The sequence below is a fragment of the Medicago truncatula genome, chromosome 8, assembly GCF_003473485.1.
Source record: "Medicago truncatula cultivar Jemalong A17 chromosome 8, MtrunA17r5.0-ANR, whole genome shotgun sequence".
In the NCBI taxonomy this organism is placed as follows: domain Eukaryota; kingdom Viridiplantae; phylum Streptophyta; class Magnoliopsida; order Fabales; family Fabaceae; genus Medicago; species Medicago truncatula.
Window position 1 is genome coordinate 25,520,859 of NC_053049.1, and position 22,020 is coordinate 25,542,878.

General features: G+C 32.7%; 2 protein-coding genes across 5 annotated transcripts; both read right to left on the reverse strand.

Annotated features, from left to right (window-relative positions):
- Window positions 1–1,153: 1,153 nt before the first annotated feature.
- On the reverse strand, window positions 1,154–2,984 carry LOC25502605 (F-box protein At1g60400). 2 transcript variants are annotated; one of them, XM_024772246.2, is made up of 4 exons: window positions 2,861–2,984; window positions 1,976–2,482; window positions 1,506–1,765; window positions 1,154–1,413 (listed from the first exon to the last, which is right to left on the reverse strand). In XM_024772246.2, the coding sequence occupies exons 2-4, from the start codon at window positions 2,445–2,447 to the stop codon at window positions 1,249–1,251; spliced, it is 897 nt and encodes a 298-aa protein (XP_024628014.2). In that variant the 5' UTR covers window positions 2,448–2,482; window positions 2,861–2,984; the 3' UTR covers window positions 1,154–1,248. The 2 variants fall into 2 exon arrangements, with proteins under 2 accessions (XP_024628014.2, XP_013445607.2); XM_013590153.3 differs by having other exon boundaries at window positions 1,506–2,482.
- Window positions 2,985–13,062: 10,078 nt separating this feature from the next.
- Window positions 13,063–17,227, reverse strand: LOC25502606 (G-type lectin S-receptor-like serine/threonine-protein kinase At4g27290). Of its 3 annotated transcripts, none has more exons than XM_013590154.3 (7): window positions 15,855–17,227; window positions 14,779–14,895; window positions 14,475–14,647; window positions 14,190–14,400; window positions 13,831–14,068; window positions 13,592–13,742; window positions 13,063–13,501 (listed from the first exon to the last, which is right to left on the reverse strand). In XM_013590154.3, the coding sequence occupies exons 1-7, from the start codon at window positions 17,131–17,133 to the stop codon at window positions 13,217–13,219; spliced, it is 2,454 nt and encodes an 817-aa protein (XP_013445608.2). In that variant the 5' UTR covers window positions 17,134–17,227; the 3' UTR covers window positions 13,063–13,216. The 3 variants fall into 3 exon arrangements, 2 of the variants coding, with proteins under 2 accessions (XP_013445608.2, XP_039685351.1); XR_005643628.1 differs by having other exon boundaries at window positions 13,463–13,501; window positions 13,592–13,686; XM_039829417.1 differs by lacking the exon at window positions 13,592–13,742 and having other exon boundaries at window positions 13,362–13,501.
- Between the last annotated feature and the right edge of the window lie 4,793 nt (window positions 17,228–22,020).

The window sequence follows — 22,020 nt, forward strand, 5'->3', positions numbered from 1 at the left end:
CAAAGTACAAGTGTACAACCACTACTTCCACTACTCTGCCTGTGTCTACGCTACAAGACAAGATAAACAGCTCTGCCTGCAGAAATGTTCCTTCAAGATAGGAATGGATTTGAATTTGATCCTTCATAGGACAACATCCAAATCAGGCAAAAGATCATTGGTAAATGATCAAAGGTTCTCAACGACTCTTTAGACGTGCTTAAAGATCTTAACGTCTCTCTACCCACCTCTATATAAAGGAGTGAAAACTTGAAGATCAGTAGAGACATTACAACAAGTTAAAAGCGCCCAAACTCTGGCAAATTTGTTTCACAAAAAGCACTTTGAATTTCTGTGTTGATTTGATATATCTTAGAAATTTTTAAGTCTAGAGTCTTTCATTGCATTGTATTGTGAACACCACTGATTGTATGTCAAGTGTTCAAACTCAAACAATTTTTTGTGTAATCCTGTTTGAATAGAAGTCTCTTGCTTTAGTGCTTGAGCATAGGAAGTCTCTTGCCTGCGTGCTTGAGCATTTGTGAAGTCTCATACTAGGTAGTATTGAGCAGTTGTAATCTGTGTGATTATTTCTTAGTGGAAATCTCCTTGGAAGTGCAAGGGGGACTGGACTACTTCCGGTTTGTGGAAGGAACTAGTTTAATTGTTTGTGTCTCTCTTTCTTTTCTCTACTCTGTTTTTACTCCGCTGCGTATCCGATTCTGAACATCATATCAGAAGCACTCTCAAACAGCTTCGGAAGTGATATCAGAAGAAGATTTTTCTGAGAAAAAGAAAACACAATTCAACCCCCCGTTCTTGTGTTTTTCTCACCTTCATAGTGCACTAAAGTCGGTGTGTTCCTTCTGGCGCGGGGCCTTTAGGAGGTGCAAGTTTAGGCCTCGTGTCAACGTGGGATTGGTCTTCTGAACAGTTCAGCTTCAGCTTCGACTTGTAGAAAAACATCAATTGAAACACCTACATCGATAATAATTTGAGACGCTTGGGTTGATTGTTCTTGCGTAGTTTGAAGCCTACTTTGTGTGTTAGATGCGGAAGCATTATTGGTATTTGGACGAGCCATTTCATAAAAGGCTTTACCACTTCTTAAACGCATACACATATGAAATTTTCAGAAATTTTTAGGCCAAAACAAACACACCAACCAACATAATTAAAAACTTTCTAAATTAAATTTATTAATAGATTTGCACAAAAAAGGTCCCACCGGACGTGCTAAAATGAAGCAGAAAATCAATACCTAAACAGTTAACCCTTCCTAATGATATCAACTCTGGCGGGTGGAGAATTTCGAAGTAGGATCTTCACAATTTTTCTTACTGTCCCATTAGATATGTCGTCATTTGATTTCAATTCCACTTTCAATGACTTCAATCTAACAAAGCAAGGAGGTTGAGCACCCATTTTGAGAATCTACATAAAAAGAGTTAATTGGATACATTCTAATGAATGAATATTTGAAAGAAAAGATTATAAAGAGGAGAAAAGATTTTAAAGTAACTTACACATAGTATCTGAAAAAGGGTTTTAAAATGAAGTGTCATTATCTTAACATTAGCAAGTAATTGCAACCAACTAATCATGATGGAATATTCACACGGTCTGTAAGGAAAAGTGTAATCAATATTTATTTCTTCTAAAAAGGGTAGACCGTGTGTAGATGGTGCTTCGAAAGTAGGATGACCACTGGCAGTAAGAGAAGTAAGTTTTGGAGTACAAAGCACAACGTTGTAATTGTGAGCTTCATCGTAAACGTAGTTACTACCTACGGTCAAACTAGAAACATTAGAATTGGATATACATAGCACTTGTGCATTTTCCTGTAAATAACAACAAATAATGACCAATGTATCCAACATGTTACAAGCTGAAAAGGGCTCAGCACGGCCATCATCACTAGTAGTGAAAGTGAGACACCACAAATGCAAAGTTTTCAATGATGGCAAGTTCAAGGATTTTGGAAACATTGTCTTACCACTATTTGAGCCATATATCTGCCAAAAGCCAAGCTTAAGATATGTCAAAGAACGACTGTAAAATATCGAAGGGGGCAATTCAAGATCACTAATTTGCCTTACTTTGGCATAGACTGTGAGTTGCTGCATATTATGTGACGATGCAGCATATCTCATGACCTCTAGGAGTGTAGTTTTAGGGGGATCTACGTGATCCTCGTGCTCAAAATCTAGGCTATGAAGGGAAATAGAGTCATTGCGACCACTCAAAATCTGGGACACGAATTTGAAAAAGATTTCACTATTGTCAGGGTAGGAGTGATGCAACTTTAGATTAGTGAGATGTTTCCAAAGGTTCTTCCATCGTTTAGACAGAACGCAAGTCTGAACAGATTGTTTTATGTTCATAAATTCAATGATATGAAGAAGGACATGGTCAGGAAGGTCACTGAGTCTGTCTGTGTCTACAACGTGTTTATTTTGTCTTTCCATCTTCAATACTCCTTTGTTTCTTTATCTTCGGTAACCTAACAAAGTTCCACGAATAAGTAAAACATGATAACAAAAACAGCATCAGGGTCATCAGGGCCGTATCCTAACAAAGTTCCATGAATAACAAAAACATATAACAAAGTTCACCCAAAATTTTGAGGCCTAAAACCCTTGTTTGGGTTGCTTGGCCCTTAGGACGGCCCTGAACACCATCAATAATAAATTAAAAAAACACAAATACTTGTGAAACTCACTTGTTTTTAAATCATATATCTAAAATCGCTATTGTTTCAAAAAATCAAGAAACAGAAGTGCATAGATTACTACTAGTAATAGAGAAAAAGAATTCAATCTTCAAAAGCAACCATAAATTAAACAAATGAAATTAAAGATACGAAATAACAGTTTCTCACCTTCAATTATCGGACGGATGGATGATCCAGTCGCCAGTCGGTGTCTCTGCTTTTTTGGTACGGCGGTATGTGAGAGAGAGAGAAGTTGCGCAATGTTATTTATACTTCCCTTCAAAAAATTGTATAATGTTGTACGCGTGCTCTCTTTGTTTTTTTTTTTTTTTTTTTCTTTTCTAAAGAAGTTTGTTTTCTTTATCTTTTTATTTATTAAAGTTAACATGTTAATTGTTGTCATAATTTTAACATAAATTCAATGCTTACTTTTACTGTATTATCTGTTTAAAATATAATTTTTTATTTATTAAAATTAACCTGTATTATAATTGTTGTCCTAATTTTAACCTAAATTCAGTATTTGCTTTTACCGTATTACCCCTATTTAAAATATCAAATTGCAGAAATCTCCTATTTAAAAAAAAAAAAACCATTTCCTAGCAAACAGATAAACATCAAAAAAAAAAAAAAATCACTCATATTAACAAATTCTTCCTATTTTGTTTGCAAGACAAAAATCGTATAGATACATACTAAGGCAAATTCTACGGTACACTCTACAATTTGAGTGTATTGGTGCACCAAATCTTTAAATTAATAGTTAAAGGAGTTATTTTTTTTAGAAAAAAAAAAAATTTCTATCACCTATAATTATAATAACTAAATCTTATTTACCAAAAACGTCAACGCAATAAAATTTGATTTTTCTGAATTTTTATTACTCATAATAGAGAATTTTGATTATTTTTTACAATAAAATGTAAAAAAATTTAGTATGATTTTTATAAAAAAATGAATGATATTTTTTCTTATAAAATGATATTTTCTAAAATGCATATGTCAAAAAACACCTATTTTCTTCATAAAAAATAATAGTTAATTTATAAAAATTGTAAGCGAGAGTACCCGGTACACCTTAATTTGCGGGTGTATCGTAGAAGTTCCCACTAACTAAACATATAAACATAAAAAAAAAAAAAAAAAAAAAAAAAATCACTCCTATTAACAAATTCTTCCTATTTTGTTTGCAAGTGATCAATCTGAAACCTACTCCTATTAACAAATTCTTCCTATTAACCTTCGTTAAGCCAAAGTTGATTTAATAGAAATGACCTATCTGAAACAAACTCGAAACTTAAATGACCTATCTGAAACCTTAGAAACTTAAAGGACCTATCCGAAACAAACTCGAAACTTAAAGGACATATCTGAAACCTTAGAAACTTAAAGGACCTATATGAAACAAACGTTAAACTTAAAGGATCTAGAGAGGTATTTGGCCAAAACTAAAACATGTAAAAGAATAACTACCGTAAAAAGAGGACTTGTATATTTCAAAAACTGAAAACAAAAACTATTTCAAAGAGGCTCTAAGACTTGTAGAGTTTGCTCCACAATTGAACAAACAACATAGTTGAACTTTGAAGTTATTTAACACAACTTTCTCCACAATTAGAGTTTTCTCCAATATTTCGCCATGTGCAGTCTTGCTAGATATTCGTTCAGTGATTCACCTTTTTTCATGGCAAGAACTTCAAATTCACGACGAAGACTTTGCAATTGAGCTCGTTTAACTTTTATAGAACCATGATAATTTCTACGCATGGAATCCCATATATCCTTGGTTGTGTCAGGAACAAGAATTGTCTCCATGATTGAGCGATCAATGGATTGAAAGAGATAATTCTTCGCTTTCAGATCGCGAAGTTTTCTTTCTTCTGCAAGCCTTCGTTGTTCCGGTGTTGGATTTGGTGGAGCAACAATGACACCATGTTAAATAAGTTTCCAATATTCTTTGCAGCAAAGAAGATTCTCCATCAACATTGACCAATGATCATAGAAACCATCGAATTTAGGATTTGCAGGCTGAAGAAACGATGTTGATTCGGTCATTGCAGTGAAGAACAGATGAAGAAATGGATCGGATTGAGAGGTAGAAGATGAAGATAACCGTCGCCGCCGTAACTAACCACCGTCTCCGTCGTAACTAACCACCGTAACTAACTCTTTCCATTGTAACTAACTCTTTCTCTCTCTCCAAACAAAACTGCATTTTTCTTTTGGAAATAGAGACTTAACAGGAGCCCAAAATACCACTTGTTAAGATGGTAAAACTCACATTGCTTCTTTCATTAGGTACTTGGCTATATATAGCCATCTCAGTTACAAGTAACACCTTATTCTACACTCAACAGTTTGATGCATCAGTGCAAGCCAAGGTTAAGTTTTTTTTTTTTACTCATTCTGATTGCAATTTTGAGACAATATTTTGGTTATAGCTTACAAATTCCAGTATTGAAAAGCTAGAGAGATAATTATATGACAATAATTATGATACGATAAAATAAGAACTAATGATATCAAGAATGGAAGATTAGTGATCAAGACAAGGAATTGAAAGACTAAAAATGAAATTTCTGAGTTCGTGAGATTGAAAGGTTCCTTGAGTGAACTTTGAGTGCTTATTTGCTAGGAATTGTTTATCTAATCATTAAAGGGAGTCTTCAACAATTAAGACTTAAGATAGACAACAATGTTGTGACAAAATGGGAAAAAAAATAAAAAAATGAAAAGCTTCTAGAGATTTGATTAGTCTAAAATAAATGAGACAAAGTCACAAGATGTAGCTGAACATTGAATTTGAAGCCTGAATATGATATTATACTCTATGGTAACAAGAATGACAAATCTAATGGTAATTAGGAGAAACAATTGCGTCCAAAACATTTAATATTTTTTATCAAATCACTGTAATATATGTCTGATCAACAGTTAACTCTGAAAAGCACCTAATTAAGAACAATTATACTATAACCATGTGAATATATGTATGCCACTTCACTTGTGGCTCATGAACATTTTTAGATGGAAACTCCTATGTATAACAGTATCTGTCTTTAACAATCCATTTCTTTAAGAAAGTAAGAACTATAGCAGCCTGAAACTTCGATTCTACCCCACAAGAACTCAAATCCTGCATAAACAAACCAAAAATGTCATATAATTTTAATGCATATGAATGATGTGTGTCTGTTTATTTGATCAGATTTTATAGTTAAAATAACTATATCACTTATTAAATTAATAAAACTGAACACAACAGATTGTAAATCGTACCAAATGTAGATTTAATTCACAAATTCCTCCATTTGCATTTGAAGTTTAAAAGACATAAACCCCATTAAGAATGCTAAATCTGCTACACCAGTTTCTTTTTTTTAATTTGAAGATCAAGTTTGGTTTCAAACTTCCAACAGTTTGTACACAAACAAATATGAAATTATGACACCTGCTTATATAAAAAAACTGTTGTGGCACCTTCAATTTAGTACTTTTCACTTGACATCAGTAGAATTAAGCAAAGAAATGTAATGTGGCATTCGATTAAATTTCATTATTTTTTGTTATAAATCGATATTGACGACGATCAAAAGCAAATCACGGCACAATATACTGATAATAGACATTCATCCAAGCACAAGGTTCCTATAAAGATTGCAGGACTACCCAAATGCTAATGCTGAAACTAGCTTCATAAAGTATTTGAGTAAAGTAGTAACAAATAACAAATGGAACACAAAGATCAAGATAAATACTAGGGACTTCAAAACATTATAATATCCTAAGCATGTATAACCAGAAATACAGAATTATCCACACCCAGGTACAACTTTACTTTAGCACACAAAGCATGGTTAGTAGCAGTCCCATTCTCTCTAAGTGGAATCATAGTACTTTATTTGACATAACAGATTAGAGAAACAAAGATACTCAGATAACGGTAGTTGTAGAATGTACATCAAACTCTGAGGGAAATTGGAATGATGCTACAGATTTTCCATAGAACAGTTTAAAATACGCAGTTTTCCATATAATAATTTAAAATATGCACTCTCTTACTCGATTATTATTTTCTACTAATATAATTAATAAGAATACAGCGGGAAATTGTTCTAAACTTTTTAATACTTATAGTTCTCCCAAAGATGGCTTATTTGCTAATACTCTTATGACAAAGTGTGGTGACCGATAAAGGAACATCCCTAAGATCAACTCTGAGAACAATATGAAAGCTGGCTCGTTAAGGTTAATTTCACCTATGTATATTACTATAAGTCTATAATAATAATAAAACACTTAAAAGTACTTAATTGACTCATAATGCATAAAAAGATTAACTTAATGCAGAGGGAAATATGCATCTTTCAACAAAGCAAAGGGACATAACAATTTGAAATCATGAACGTTGGAAGCAGGAAAACAAATCAGATTTTGAATCAACCTACTGATATAAACTTTGAATTCAGAGTGATAGATGAAATACCTGTTTAATCCTCATCATCATCATCAGAAATGTTCACCACCTCGTTTGCAGGAGCCTTCCCTTTAGCCTTGTCACTAGCAACCCTATTCAGCCAAGCATTCTTTTGCTAATCCAATGGGATCACATAAATCAAATTAAAATTACATTAAATTAAATTATATATAACAATAAAGAAAAAAAGAGAAACAATCAAAACTTTCTAAGGGACTCACCACATCAGTCATAGTCTGCCACATCATAGTTGCAAGTCCCTAAATTTTTTTAATTAAGAATGTTAATTCAAGCTTAAATAAAACCAAATGATATTGATTTATAAAGTTTAACTTACCATAGCCTCAGAGGTTGAAGAACCTCCACCCTCTTTCCTATAAAAGAGAATCAAACAATAATCAAAACACAACAATAAAAGAAACCACATTTAAGAGAGAGCAAGAGATAGAATATATATACATGAATAGCGAAAAGGCTTCAGAATAAGCCTTTTCTTTTTCTTCTTCAGCTCTTCTCTCTCTCTCTCATTTGCATAATGTTGTGCATAAGCCCTTTCATGCTCAACATGCTCCTTCATGCATACATCACTACTGCAAAAGTGAAAAAAGAAAGATAATTTCTTATATAGAGATTAATTAGTTAATATGATAATATGAGGACAAGAGAAAGAGAGAGTGAAAAGCACCATCCACCAGGGGTAAATTTTTTTGCAGATGTGGGAGGGTTCTTGACCAGCAAAACATTCTCCTCTATTGATTCCTGTATGCGGCGAACATAAGGACAAACATTACAGTAGAATTTTGTACCACCATCATCCGTAGCAGGTTCCAACATCAGCAGACTATGGCACATTGGGCAAAAATTCGTCATATCTTTGTTTCTGGAAATCAAATTAACCATATAATGAAAGTTACTAAACAAAATTCGAGGTAAAAGAAAATAGAACATTAGTAGCATATGCTGGACTGAAAGATCCAAAATTAGCAATTATCTAGAGCCCTGAGGCTTATACAAGAAATACAACCTAGTGCTGTAATTGAAGATTGCGGCAAATAGCGGTATGTTCAAATTCCTATACGTAACAGTTTTATAATATCCGCCATTTCACGATATTTATATTAAATAGTGTATCGATTGCGATTTGTTTGGATTCCACTATTCAACAGTGCCGCCATGGCTGGTATTTAACAACATTGATATAACCAACAACTATAATACTCTTTCAATTCAAAGTACATAAACTCCGACCGAAACGCAATTGATACACTAAAAGTGATGTCGCATCCACTATTATCCGGTTTGCATTTTAAACCCTAGCAACACCAACCATATCAATAATGAGATACCAAAAAAACATGATGCTTCCATCAACACTAAATATCTTAATCTACAAAGCAAACACCAATGCTGATCTCCTTGAATTAAAAAAAAAAAAAAGTGCATTCTTGATGATTTTTTTGAATCACAAGATACTAAAACCAAATCAAGAAACAAGAGCACCATGGAACTAAACGAAATCAACATGAACATAACCAGAACAGTGAAATCATCATGAATGAGACTAGAAACTGCGAACTTAGCACAAAAGGCAACGAAATCAGAATCCAGAAAATTGGAAACATGAGCACCACTGAAATTAACGAAATCAGTACATGAAACATAATCAAAACAGTGAAATCATAACAAACAAGAGAATAAATTGTGAACTTAGCACAAAAGGTGATGAAATCGGAATCAAGAAACGGCGCGAAAAGCAACAAAAACCACGAAAAGAGAAGCAAAAGAAAGGAAAGAAATAAGCAGAACAGAGAAGATGAAGTGAAGACTCTCTCTCTAGTTCATTAGAGTTCGCGGGAAATGAAACAAATGGTAAAGTTTGGTTTCCATTTTTAGAGTACAAATATTTCTTTTTTTCTTTTTAATTATTATTTTTTTCTTTTTTTAACAAAGAAACTTGCTAGAGAAGCAAGACCCACGGATATATATTAAAAAGAAAATATTAATTCAAAATTTAAATATATTTTAAATAATTAAATATATAAATTTACTTGACATTAAATATATAAACACCTTTTGCATTTTTCATATTTCTTAAGAAAAATATTTCTTAAGAAAAGTTGTTACTGTAATTAATTGTGTTAATATTACTAAATTGTCCTTTGTTTGTATGTTTATTAAATTTGATTTTTCATATTACAAGCCAAGTTAGTAGTATTAATTAGAGGTACGTTTAAGAAAAAAATAAAAGTATTTAGTAATTTGAAAATAGATTTACATTTAGGAACAAAAATAAAATAAAATTGGTGCTTATATATAGAGATGGATGAAGTATAAGCTATAATTAAACAACCACTATGTTAGGGTTTCCATCTTGGAGTAGAAAAATAACTTTTTTTAAGGTTTTTTTTCAAAGATTTTATTGATTTGGCTCCTTTGCTTTGCTAAGGCTCAATAAAATCTCATTTGTTAAATTTATCAATGCTCCATGAAGTCAATTTAAGTTTGGTCCTTCTATGTTAAAATTCAGCCTTTTGGACCCTTAGTTTTAATTTTTCTCAACTATTGGTTCTTTCTAGAGGTGACAAAAAAATACGTGCCCGCGGATATCCACGGATAAAATCCGTCATAGGCACGGATGCGGGTAGCTAAACGGATACCCGTGGGTATAATAAACGGGAATTTAACTACCCGTTATTTTATTGACACAGATTTGATGATATCTGTGTCCGCGGGTCTCCGTACCCGTTAATAAATTAAGTAAATTGCTTAGAATGCATATGAATATTTGGATGTTTATTTAGATTTTAGTCTTTTCTAGCTTTTATTTGGAGGTTTTTATGCTTTTTGGATGTTGGTTGTTTTTATCCTTTTATTTTACTTCAAGAATTTGTATGGATTATCTAAGAATCATATGCATTATGGTATGATGAATTTTCTTGGTATTATGTAAGAATCATGATTTTTGTTGGATTATGGTATGGATTATAAAATTTGAATGGAATATGTTATGTATGGATCTTTAAAAGTTGAAGTTTATACGTAATAAAAAAAGTATTTTTCTTTGTATAAAAAAAAAATTAATTCAAAAATCCATGGGTACCCGCGAATATCTGTGGGTATCTAAATACCTGTGGATTACCCGTATATAAACTACCCGCACGAATACGGGTATTTACAATACATTAGAAGCTTATCCCAACAATCAAAATCATCTTCAATAAACTTGAAACATTTTTATCATCTTCACATATCAAAATTTTCAATTCTCATTATACCCTTAATTTACCAAATCTTGAAAAAAGTAATGAATTAAGAATAATTAGTGAGCGATTATTCTTTATCATTATACCCTTAATTTTTCCCTTCGCTTACCAATTATTCTTTATCAAATCAAAATTTATAATTATACCGTTACATTTTACCAATTATTTATAATTATCTCAGAATTAGCCCATGATACTACCCAGTCTGTCCAAAGAAGAAAAAAAAAATCTTGAAAATTTTATATTCAATGGATTGAAACTTTAAAAAGAAACATTTTTTACGTACGAATTACAAATAATTTTATCAATTAAATTCTTAACAAGTGCCCTTAAAACACTTGGTAGCATAACCCATATATAAAAGAGGAAAGATGAAATGTTCGTCATGATGTTAGTTGGTAATAAATGTAGAAGTGACTTTTCTCCTTAAAAGGTTGAGTTGACTTTAACAAGTTAAAATGCTTTTGTCTGCTTTGTTTTGTTTTAACCTTGTGTGTTTTTTAGATGAAGGTTTTTTTTTTATTTTTTTTATTTTTTTTTTATTTTATATGATTAGTAATTGGTTGTTAGAATTTGTTTTCCTTACGTTCAGATTGGAACTAATGGCGGAGTCAGAAATAATTTTATGGATGGGCCAATTATTGTGTAAATTTAAATTTTTTTATTAGTTAATTCGATTGACTATTAGTTTTTTTTATATAAAACATAATTTAAACCGGTGATAAAGATATTATAACATAAATATTATGTAATTTATATTATGTTACACATATATTTTGAATTGAAAATTTTAAAAAAAAAATATGTTATCCACACAAAATATAGGTGAGATATAAAAATTAAAAGCAAGTTAAAACTATTTTAGTGTTGTTGCCTTGGTGTGGTTAGGAATACTTTTAATCTCTAAGCTAGGGTTGCACCGGTTCAATCCCCCTTGAATGTTTTTTATATAATTTTATTAACAAAAGCACATAAGAAATTAAAAAAATAACGATAGAGATTTGAACTCAATGCATCATAGGCAACATATCGTATATATAACATAACTTTATACTCTAATATGTGTATATCTATTAAAGCCACTCGACTTGAACATAATCCTTTAACTCTTAAAGTCAAATCAGTTGAGTTATTCATAATTTAGAGTTCAACTAGAGGTAAGTAAAACGTGACCAAAAATTATTAGTTATTGGAACCTTTGTCTCTAAATTTTTTAGTTATACCATTGGTTTATTCAAGTTTAATTTTATTTACATTTTTGATCAAGTAGCTTAGTGATTAAAGTTACGCACTTTAATTAAGTATGAAGAAATGGAGAATCCATATTCAAACCCCACTTCATATAGCTTATCAATTGAGCTACATTTACTATTCAAGTTCAATTTTTTTTTTTTACCATAATCCAAAGACACATCAAGTGTCTGTGAGTTCAAGTTTAATATGAATGAAATTTGCCTTAGGTTTGTCTACCTCAGAGTAATTTTTTTCTTTTTTCTTCTTTCTTTCCCGTCTCTTGGTAAAAAAACAAAAATTCATGTTTTTTTTTTAACCAAATACTATTTCTATAGTTTTCTTTATTTATCAAAAACTATTTCTTTTATCTAAGCGACTAGTATGGATATTTGACTCATGCACGGACTATAATTTTGTCATCCTTAGAATATTAGGTGAAAATGTCGTATCATTCTTATTGTGTGGTTGCTCTTTGTCCAATGGATTAATCCCACAGAAATGTTGGTTCTCCAATAAGGTCCAGTGATGAAATCATATCCCAGTTTGATTTTGTGGGGAAGGAGGAGTGGTTCTAGGTGGTAGATTGCGGATGCGAAGAATTTTAAACTTGCGGGAGAAATGTTAATGTGTCAAGTGAGTTAAAGTTTCACATTGGATGCTAGAGCAAATATTGAGCAACATATAAATGATATGACCAATATACCTATTACCTTAATGTTTAGGGTGAAGATGTGGTGTCAAACCCAACTGTGTGGATTATCTTAGTATAATATGATGATCAAACTCAATTAGAAACTCCGAAAGTCATATCATAAAGAATTGTTTTTTTAGTTTTTGGATGTTATTTGTTTAATTTTTTTTTTTAATAATTTTGTTTTTGAATGTCATTCTCTTTAATGTGAATTTTTTTATTTAACGTCTATTATGTCAAATTCATTCATTTTTTTGTCTTTGGTGGCAAGCGACGATGAAGAATTAAAGATGTGTTATGTTAAGTAAACAAAATACATGTTTACTGCACATTACACATTAGAAGCATAGTGGATATGAAGTATTAGGATGTGGTCATTTGGTCAAAAGTTCAATAACACACAAAACAAATTTATGAATATTTGTCCAATCAAAACAAATTTATGAATATTTTTCCAACATATTTGGCCATTCTTCACGGTTCTTATTTGCACACACCAGATTTTGTTTTACTTTTGAGGAAATCAGATTTAGTTTTATTACAATAGTTTCTCTATAAAAGAATAGTAAATGAAATCCAACATAAACTTAAACATTATATATGTGAGCTGAAATTGCAAAATATCAATATATTATGGTTAATAACTGAATTTTTTTGCTTAGAAATTACCATCTTCATGAAGTTGTGTAAAGAGAAAAAAACTATATTTTGAATCAATAAACAAGTTTGTAATAATTTATCAAAGGAGATATGAACGATTCATATCAACAAAAGGAAGCTACATATACATTTACAGGTTCACTCTATAAATTTGGAAGCTATATCAGAATACAGATTTTATTGCTTTGATTCTTCATAATCTATCTTGCCTCAAAAATTGTAAGTGACATCTGATTTGAGGATAGAGACGTGGCTTCGAGTGAACTCTTTCCAGAATAAAATCCAGGAGCCTTCGGCTGAGGCAATAATTTCTCACCATTCAACATAAGAATGACAGAGGACATGTCCGGCCTATCTTCGGGTTTTTGTTGTACGCATAACAACCCAACATGTATGCTTCTTATGACTTCAGAAGAAATGCACATCTCAAATAAATGCGTATCTAATAGTTCCAGTGGCATGTTTTCAATCCAGAGTCTCCAAGCCTATAGCCATTAAATTTGATGTCGTTACAAACTTTGAATCTATCATGATACCACACAATTCAAATAGGTAATTATAACAATTATACTTACATATCCAAGGAGGTTGAGAGAGTTTTCTGAGTCGTAAAACCCCTTAATTTTATTCCCACTAATTATCTCCAATATTATTACGCCAAAACTAAACACATCGGATTTCATGGAGTAACGACCGTGCACTGCATACTCTGGAGGCATGTAACCACTAGAAATATTGATTGGAGAGTAATTAGAACAAAAAGAAAATGATTACACACAAGCTAATCACTAAGTACAAAAAGAAGATAACTTACTATGTTCCGACCATCTTTTTTGTTTTGGCTTCAACTTGATCTCCCCCAAATGTCCGAGCCAAGCCAAAATCTGAGATTTTTGGAATCATATGGGCATCTAATAGGATATTGCTGGTTTTCAAGTCTCGATGAATAATTCTGAGTCTAGAGTCTTGGTGAAGATAAAGAAGTCCTCTAGCAATGCCAGCAATAATGTGGGAACGGTGCGTCCAGCCCAAGAGCTTGCTTCTGGTTTCATCTAGTTAATTCCACAAAACTGTTTAGCATACAATTTGCTTTATTTATCTATAGGTTTTTTTATTTAGTAAATAACTATATACAAATGTTTTAATGTAAAGTTAAATATCAAAGGCACAGACCAAAGATGAAGTAGTCTAAACTTTTGTTGGGCATGTATTCATATATCAATAACATTTCCTCTCTATGAATGCAGCAACCAAGAAGCTTCACAAGATTACGGTGTTGAAGTTTTGCAATCAACACAACTTCATTTTTAAACTCCTCCAATCCTTGATCTGACACCTTTGAGTGTCGTTTTATGGCTACCTCCTTCCCGTCTACGAGTGTTCCCTGAATACTATAATTTAGGATAACAAAAATTTATTGAAAAAGGTAAAGGTCTTCATTGAATATGGCTATATTACCTTATACACTGGTCCAAATCCACCTTCCCCAAGTTTATTTGTGCTAGAGAAGTTATAAGTGGCTTTAACAAGGATTGAAAAATCAAATATCGGTAGATCCATGTCTTCCTTTATCAATCTCGAATATACTTGCCTTTTCTGAAATGGTGCACGACGATATAACCTTGGTGCCACTGAAATGTGCAACATAACAACATCAAGTATTTAGTTACTACAACAAACAAGTTTAGGCTTTAGAATGTAAATTTAAATATGGATGCTTGCATACTATTTTAATTGTTACTAAATCTAATTCAAAACTCACCTTTCCTTATAAATATTATTATGCAGGCACATGTTAAAAATCCAACAGTAATCAGGCCAACTGTGATCCGCACCAGCCGCTTTTTCATGCTTCTAGGGACATCAACACTAATGTAATCTGAAAGATGCAAAGCATGATTAATCATCAAAAACATGTACAACTAAAGGGCAGCCCGGTGCACTAGAGCTCCCGCATATGCAGGGTCCCACCATTTGGTGTATTGTACGCAGCTTTACCCTGTTTTACACAAGAGGCTGTCACATGACAACAACTTTACCAGTTGCGACAAGGTTACCCCTCATCAAAAACATGTACAACTATTCAATTTAATCTCACAAAAGTATATGACTAGTCTTTAAATAGTAGTTACAGTTGGCACTTTTTATGTAAGGCAAATTCTATGGTACACCTAACAATTTGCGTGTATTGGTACACCAAATCCTTAAATTAATAGTTAAATGAGTTATTTTTTGTAGGAAAAAAATATTTTCTATCACCTATAATTATAATAACTAAATCTTATTTATCAAAAACGTCAACACAATAAAATTTGATTTTTCTGAATTCCTATCACTCATAATAGAGAATTTTGATTATTTTTTACAATAAAATGTAGAAAAATTTAGTATGAGTTTTCTAAAAAATGAAATGATGTTTTTTCTTATAAAATGATATTTTCTAAAATATATATGTCAATAAACACATATTTCTTTCATAAAAAAATGATAGTTAATTTATAAAAATGTAAGCGAGAGTACCGGTACACCTTAATTTGCGGGTGTACCGTAGAAGTTCCTGTATGTAAATAACAAAAGGAGGTAAGTTGGAAAATAAAAGCAGCGTCATTGTCACATTTAAAAAGAATCACTTATAACTTTGTTGGAAGTTGCTAGCAAAATCTGGTGATTCTCATATCTCTTCTGCAATTGTCGTAGCTGCAATGCCAAATCATTTTATTGGGAGTTTTCACGATTACCCTCCCCTCCCGCTTCTTCGAATAATAATAGAGTTAACTCAACAACAGAAAGGAAAAATAACTAAAGAAAGAAAGAAAGACTAAATAATAAAGTTTGTACCTAGTTCAGAAGAAGGGACTTTGATAAAGAGATCTTGCCCCCATTGGGAGATTACTCTCATATCAACCAGATCACCAAACCAAAGAAGACAGCCACTACCTCCATTTCGGATATCCATATTTGCATAACCGGTACACGAACAATTTTTCGTACACACTCTTTGACATTCCACAAGGTTCATAGTCTTATTATACAACGATGAAGAAGTGTCTGGCAATTTCATTTCTTTGTACCTCAAGAAGCCACTTGTGTTGTTGTTTCCGCAAACTAATTCAATTTTCGGAACGCAGCCACCAGACCAATATGATATATTCCATTGTTCAGGAAACTTAGGAACATAACTTTTCAGGCATTCACATTTCGGCACATTGCCATCCATATTGCATATAGAATTAGCACCACACATTGCATAATTATCACATGAATCTTCCGCGCCGGTGTAGATAACTATCCTTGAGCTCGAATGACTTGTCCAACATAAAGCCTGCAAATTTCCTGTAAGGGACAGTCTATATACGCAAATCATTGATCTATCAACGACTTCATATCGATGATACACTTCTTTGTCAGTTATGACAAATTCAAATATTTGCTTCTCTTTCAATGGTTGTGTTGGATATCCGGTAAAAGAGCGACCATTCCATGATCCTACTCTCAATTTTATGGCGGACCCCTTCATTATAACTACTTGTGGATATCCTCGGAGGTCAACACCACTAGAATATTCTCCCTTTGCTGGATCATCTGTACTTTTCCACGATGATTGAATCTTGTTTAGACCAGTTACTAAGTTCCATCCAAGCTTCATTCCCGGCAGTAATGTATCACATGGATAATCAAAACTCTGCCACAAAATATAGTCCTTCCCATTTTTCAACACAAAATTTCCCGTGTCCAAGAGCTGAGCATTTATTGAATTATTGACGAAGACTGTTTCTGATATCTTGGACGACCAAACATTGCTGTTTGCGCCACTGAGAATAACAAGAACACCATTTTCATTGAGTTTTAAGACTCCGGAGTTATTGTGCACCGGTGTTTCCCTGTTAGCCACCCATACGGCTGTTAAAGGTGTTAAATTCTTGTACCACATACCCAAATACCGACCTTTTGAATTTCCAGGACTGAAGAAACCTATTTCAAAAATCCCATTAGCCGAAACTAATGTCTGGCCGTCTCGGATAGATTGATTGACGGCTAAACTGTCAAGTGAAGTGCTAGTTCTCATGTAGAAGATTAAAATGAACAAACGAAATAACACTTTGATGGTATGAGTCATTTTTTTATATTTTTATTTCTTAGCAACTTTTCTGTACTCAAGTAGACAGACAAGGTGGTGCAAATGTGCTGTTTCTTGTTATAGAAGACAGAGAGTGGACCTGGATTAGAATTGAAACAATAATGTGATAGGTTCAAATTATTGAATCATTTATTGCTGTGACCAAATTTTCCTTACCTAGTTAGAGACCATATTAAATAGAAATGACATTTAAGAAGTCAGCGCCGGTCTTTTTCAATCTCAACCACATTACAAAGAAAGGGAAAGCCAAGTTGCGTCCAAATTTTTTGACCGAATAGGCAAGTTGGTACATTTAACTCTGGGTTAATATATGTTTACTCTTGTAATATTAGAGATTTCCGGTTTATCCATTGTAATTTTTTTTTTTTAGATTTCAATCCTGTAATTTGAAGATTTTTGGTTTTAGAACTTCATGAATATTGACCGTACAAAATCAATGATATAGCGAGGGTGAACCGAAATATCGATGATATGACAGGGGGGATTAAACAGAAATTCTCTCAAATTACAGGGGACGAAAGTACCTTAAATTTTGTAATTTGATGCCATGAAGGTCCAAAGTTAAAAAATCTTCAAATTACAGGGTTGGAATCTAAACAATTTTTTTTACAGGGGATAAACCGAAAATCACTAATATTACAGGGGCAAACATATATTAACCCTTTAACTCTTATGAGTCCAAATGATCCGTATGCTAGCTTTTAGGTTCGAGTTTATGACGCAATATGTAGTCATCTACAACACCACCATACCAATCCAAATGAGTTAGATGATTGTATTGACGTGTGATCAATATTAAATGTGACATGTTTATAATATTATAGTCTCTAACAGTATAAATAAATGATGATCGATTTGTCATATTGCTTTCTTTGTAGAAAGAAAATGCATGAGTTAGAGGGATGGTTCTAGTCCGTTTCCATAAGCCATCATTGACTATATTTGCAGCAAGATTTGATACTTTTCCAACCTATTTATATCTGCAAACCATTTAAGAAAACATCTACTAATCTACTAATTAAATGCAAACAAAATGCTAAGGATAAGGCAAGTACAAACGGCCCGACAAAGTAACACCAATTTTTTTTTCTGAAGTAACGTGTGGCCAACTAAATGTTTGTAGAGAAGGGACAACTTTGGCAACTTGAAAGATGCTAGGTGGCTCTCATTAATTCCCAAGGTTGTGGTCTTCTGATCAAGATTAGATGGTTTTGTTAGTTTGATTTTTTAAATTTTAAAGTAAAAATTATATATGCTTTTTTTGAAACGTTTAACTAAGATCGGACAATCAACGCTGTTGTGATTACGTGATCAGTTGTGATTTGACAACACAATTTAACAAAGTTTTTCTAAGTATATAGTTTTAATTTTATGGTTGACGACAGTTTTGACCCCGAAGTATCACAAACTTTCAATTTTGATTCCCTAAAAAACTTTCATTTTTTAGAAAATGTTTTCACGCCGTTGAGAGAGAAAAACAACATAGAAAGTGAAATGCGATACTTGATGATGTGATGGAAAGAAAGTAACCAAAAAAGAAAATTATATGTTGAATAAGAGTATTAAAATAAGGGTTAAATATTATTTTAGTTCCTATAAATATATCAACTTTTTATTTTAGTCCCTCTAAAAAATTTCTTCAACTTCTAGTCTTCCAAAAGAACTTCATCTTCATTTTTGGTCCCTCCTTTAAAGTAAACTCATATGTAGAATTAATATTTTTGAATAAAATTTTGCATAATAATCTATAATATTATAAGGTGAAGGTGAGAAAAACACAAGAAGGGGGGGGTTGAATTGTGTTTTCTTTTTCTGTCTAGAAAATTCTTCTTCTGATAAAACTTCAGAAGCAGTTTGAGAGTGCTTCTGATGAAATGATCAGAATCAGATATGCAGCGGAAAGAACAGAGCAGAGAAAAGAAAGACAAAGACACAAGCAGTTATCCTGGTTCCTTCCACAACACGGAAGTAGTCCAGTCCCCCTTGCACTTCCAAGGAGATTTCACTATAATCACAAGATTACAACTGCTCAATACTTTCAAAGTATGAGACTTCACAAAACTATGCTCAAGCACACACGCAAGAGTCTTCCAATGCTCAAGCACTAAGCAAGAGACTTCTAATGCTCAAGCACGCAGGCAAGAGACTTCTAATCAAACAAAAATACAGAGAATTGAGTTTGAATTGAACACTTGATATACAATCAGTGGTGTTCACAATACAATACAGAAAAGACTCTAGACTTTGAATTTCTAAGATGTATCAAATCAGTGCAGAAATTCAGTGTGCTTTTGTAGTATCAAATTGACAGAGTTTTGGCGCTTTTGAACTTATGTATATCTCTATCTTATCTTCAAGTCTTCACTCCTTTATATAGAGGCGTGAAAGAGACGTTGAGATAATCAGCACGTCTAAAGAGTCATTTGAAATCCTTTGATTATCCACCAGTGATCCTTTGCCTGATTTGTGTGTAGTCCTTTGAAGAATAAACTTCAAATTCATTCCCATCTTGAGTTGTACAAATTCTGCAGGCATGGCTGTTGTTTTGTCTTGTAGCGTAGACAGAAAACAGAGTAGTGGAGGTAGTGGTTGTACACTTGTACTTTGTCAACTCTATTAAAGAGAGACAAGTGCTCAGTGCTTTCCATATATCCGTTGATACCTCCCTTTCAATTCATCGTTCTTCTTTGATAAGACTGAATTGAGAATCAGCAACTTTGAATCTTCAGTTTGATTAAAGGATCAAATGTAGCTTCTGGTGAAAATATTGCTTCTGATGAAAACTTTTGCTTCTGATGACTTTCTGCTTCTGATGACTTTCTGCTTCTGATGACGTTCTGCTTCTGATGACGTCATCTCTTCAGGAGCAGTTTAGCTTCAGGAGCAGTTTTCTTCAGATGCTCAGAATTTCTTTTTCTTTCCATTGTTCTTCCAAGACCTATTGAAATAACTTGAGTAGCCTTTGGTCCTGTACACTTGAACAATTATTAGTAATAACCAATTGACAATTTTTAATACCTTGTTATCATCAAAACTTAATAAGGTTCTTTGTGAAACACATTTTGTTCCAACAATCTCCCCCTTTTTGATGATGACAAACAATAGTATTTAAAATGTTCAATTGTTGTTGATCTAATTAATAAGTTGACTACTGGGACAGAGGTTTGTAAGCTCCCCCTGAGTCTAATAGATCTTTAAGGTGAGGTTTGTAAGCTCCCCCTAAGTTCTATTCTTATTAATTAAATTTCAATAAAATACTCATAAAAATCAAATCAGAGGTATTTAAAAGAAGTTTAGAAGTGGTTATAGCAGGGCTCAGTGCCTTAACAAATACTATACATTTACTCCCCCTTTTGTCATCAACAAAAAGATTAGAAACAAAAGAAAGAGTATCAGAGCCTGTTATCATGGTTTTTGGGTGCCAAGCCATTAATTGGACTTGTACCTTTCGACCGTTGATATCTCTCTTTTTTCTTGGGAAGGGTAAAAGGAGAAAAACCCTTGAGTTTCCGAATTCGGGGGTCGGTTTTACTACGGGAAGGTGTTAGGCACCCGGAGTAACTATAGTCCTCTATAGGAGCCGTTTTCCTAAGTCTATATTCACGCTTATTTTTACTTACTTTTGAAAATGGGAGGTTTATTTAGTTAAGAATGGGGGGAGAGAAGTTGCAAGACTTTGATTTTTTATTTCGGCTTGGATGAGTTTTGACTCATTGCCTACGTACCGTTTTACGGGATCAAAACCGGCGTAGTTCTTGCTCAAAAATAGTTTTTGTTTTTGTTGGTTGATTTTAAGTTTGAAAAGAGATTTTGAAGAATAGAGACGAGAGGCCTCAAGGGCATTAGATTTAGCAAAAAGTGAGGTTTGATTAGTGATTGAAAAGAAAGTCTAAATGGTTAAGATGAATTGAATTTTTCTTAAGAAAAAGGAAAGAAAAAAATGAAGTGTTGACTTCATATTTATTATGAAAATTTTGAAGTGAAGTTCAATTGTTTTTTTTGGAAAAAGATGGATTTTCTCTAAGTGTTTAAAACCTAAGCGCTTATCTAACCATACAATCCTATGCATACATCTAAGGTGAGTGTGTGCGTGTCGGTGCGCCATAGTGTCCATAGTCCATATTACAACATTGCCTAAATACATTCTATGGCCCCTTTGCCAAGCTACAAACCAATGGTAAAATATTACATCACCAAATGAATTACAATTTGTAAAAGAGAAAACTAAACTAAAGAAGACAATAGTGAAGATAATGAAGTGCTATGAAGTGATCAACATGAAAGGAAATGTTAGTAGAAAATGGTAAAAGAAGAATATGGCATAAAGTGATGGAAGAAAGTATGGCATAAGACGGTAGAGTGACGATGAAAATAAGCCGGAAATATGTGATGAATAATGCGTATGATGCAAGAATAGAACCCAACACGCCAAAACAGTGACATATGCATAGCAATCAGTAGCAAAATTCATATGAAATAGTATGCAAATCAAACATGACGAATACGAACATCATGCATACGAGGTAACGGGTAAAAATGCGAGAAAAGTGACTCAAAATAGTAAAAACCCTTGACAAAACAACACTAAAATTTTTATCAATTTTTCCAAGTAAAATACCACTGAAAATTATCAAGAAAAATAGTAAAATGACGTAGTAAATTTCTTGGAATTTATTGGTAAAAATTAGCATGAACAACGGGTGCAAACAGCAGGCAAGTGGTGCAAGTAGCAAAAAAACAAAAAAACGTGAAAACAGACTAAGCCCAAACCCAAAGCCCAAAGTCAAAACACAGGAAAACGCAGGGACCGTTGGATTGATCCAGGAGATGGAACCCTAGATCCAACGGTCTAGATTGAGGGAAACG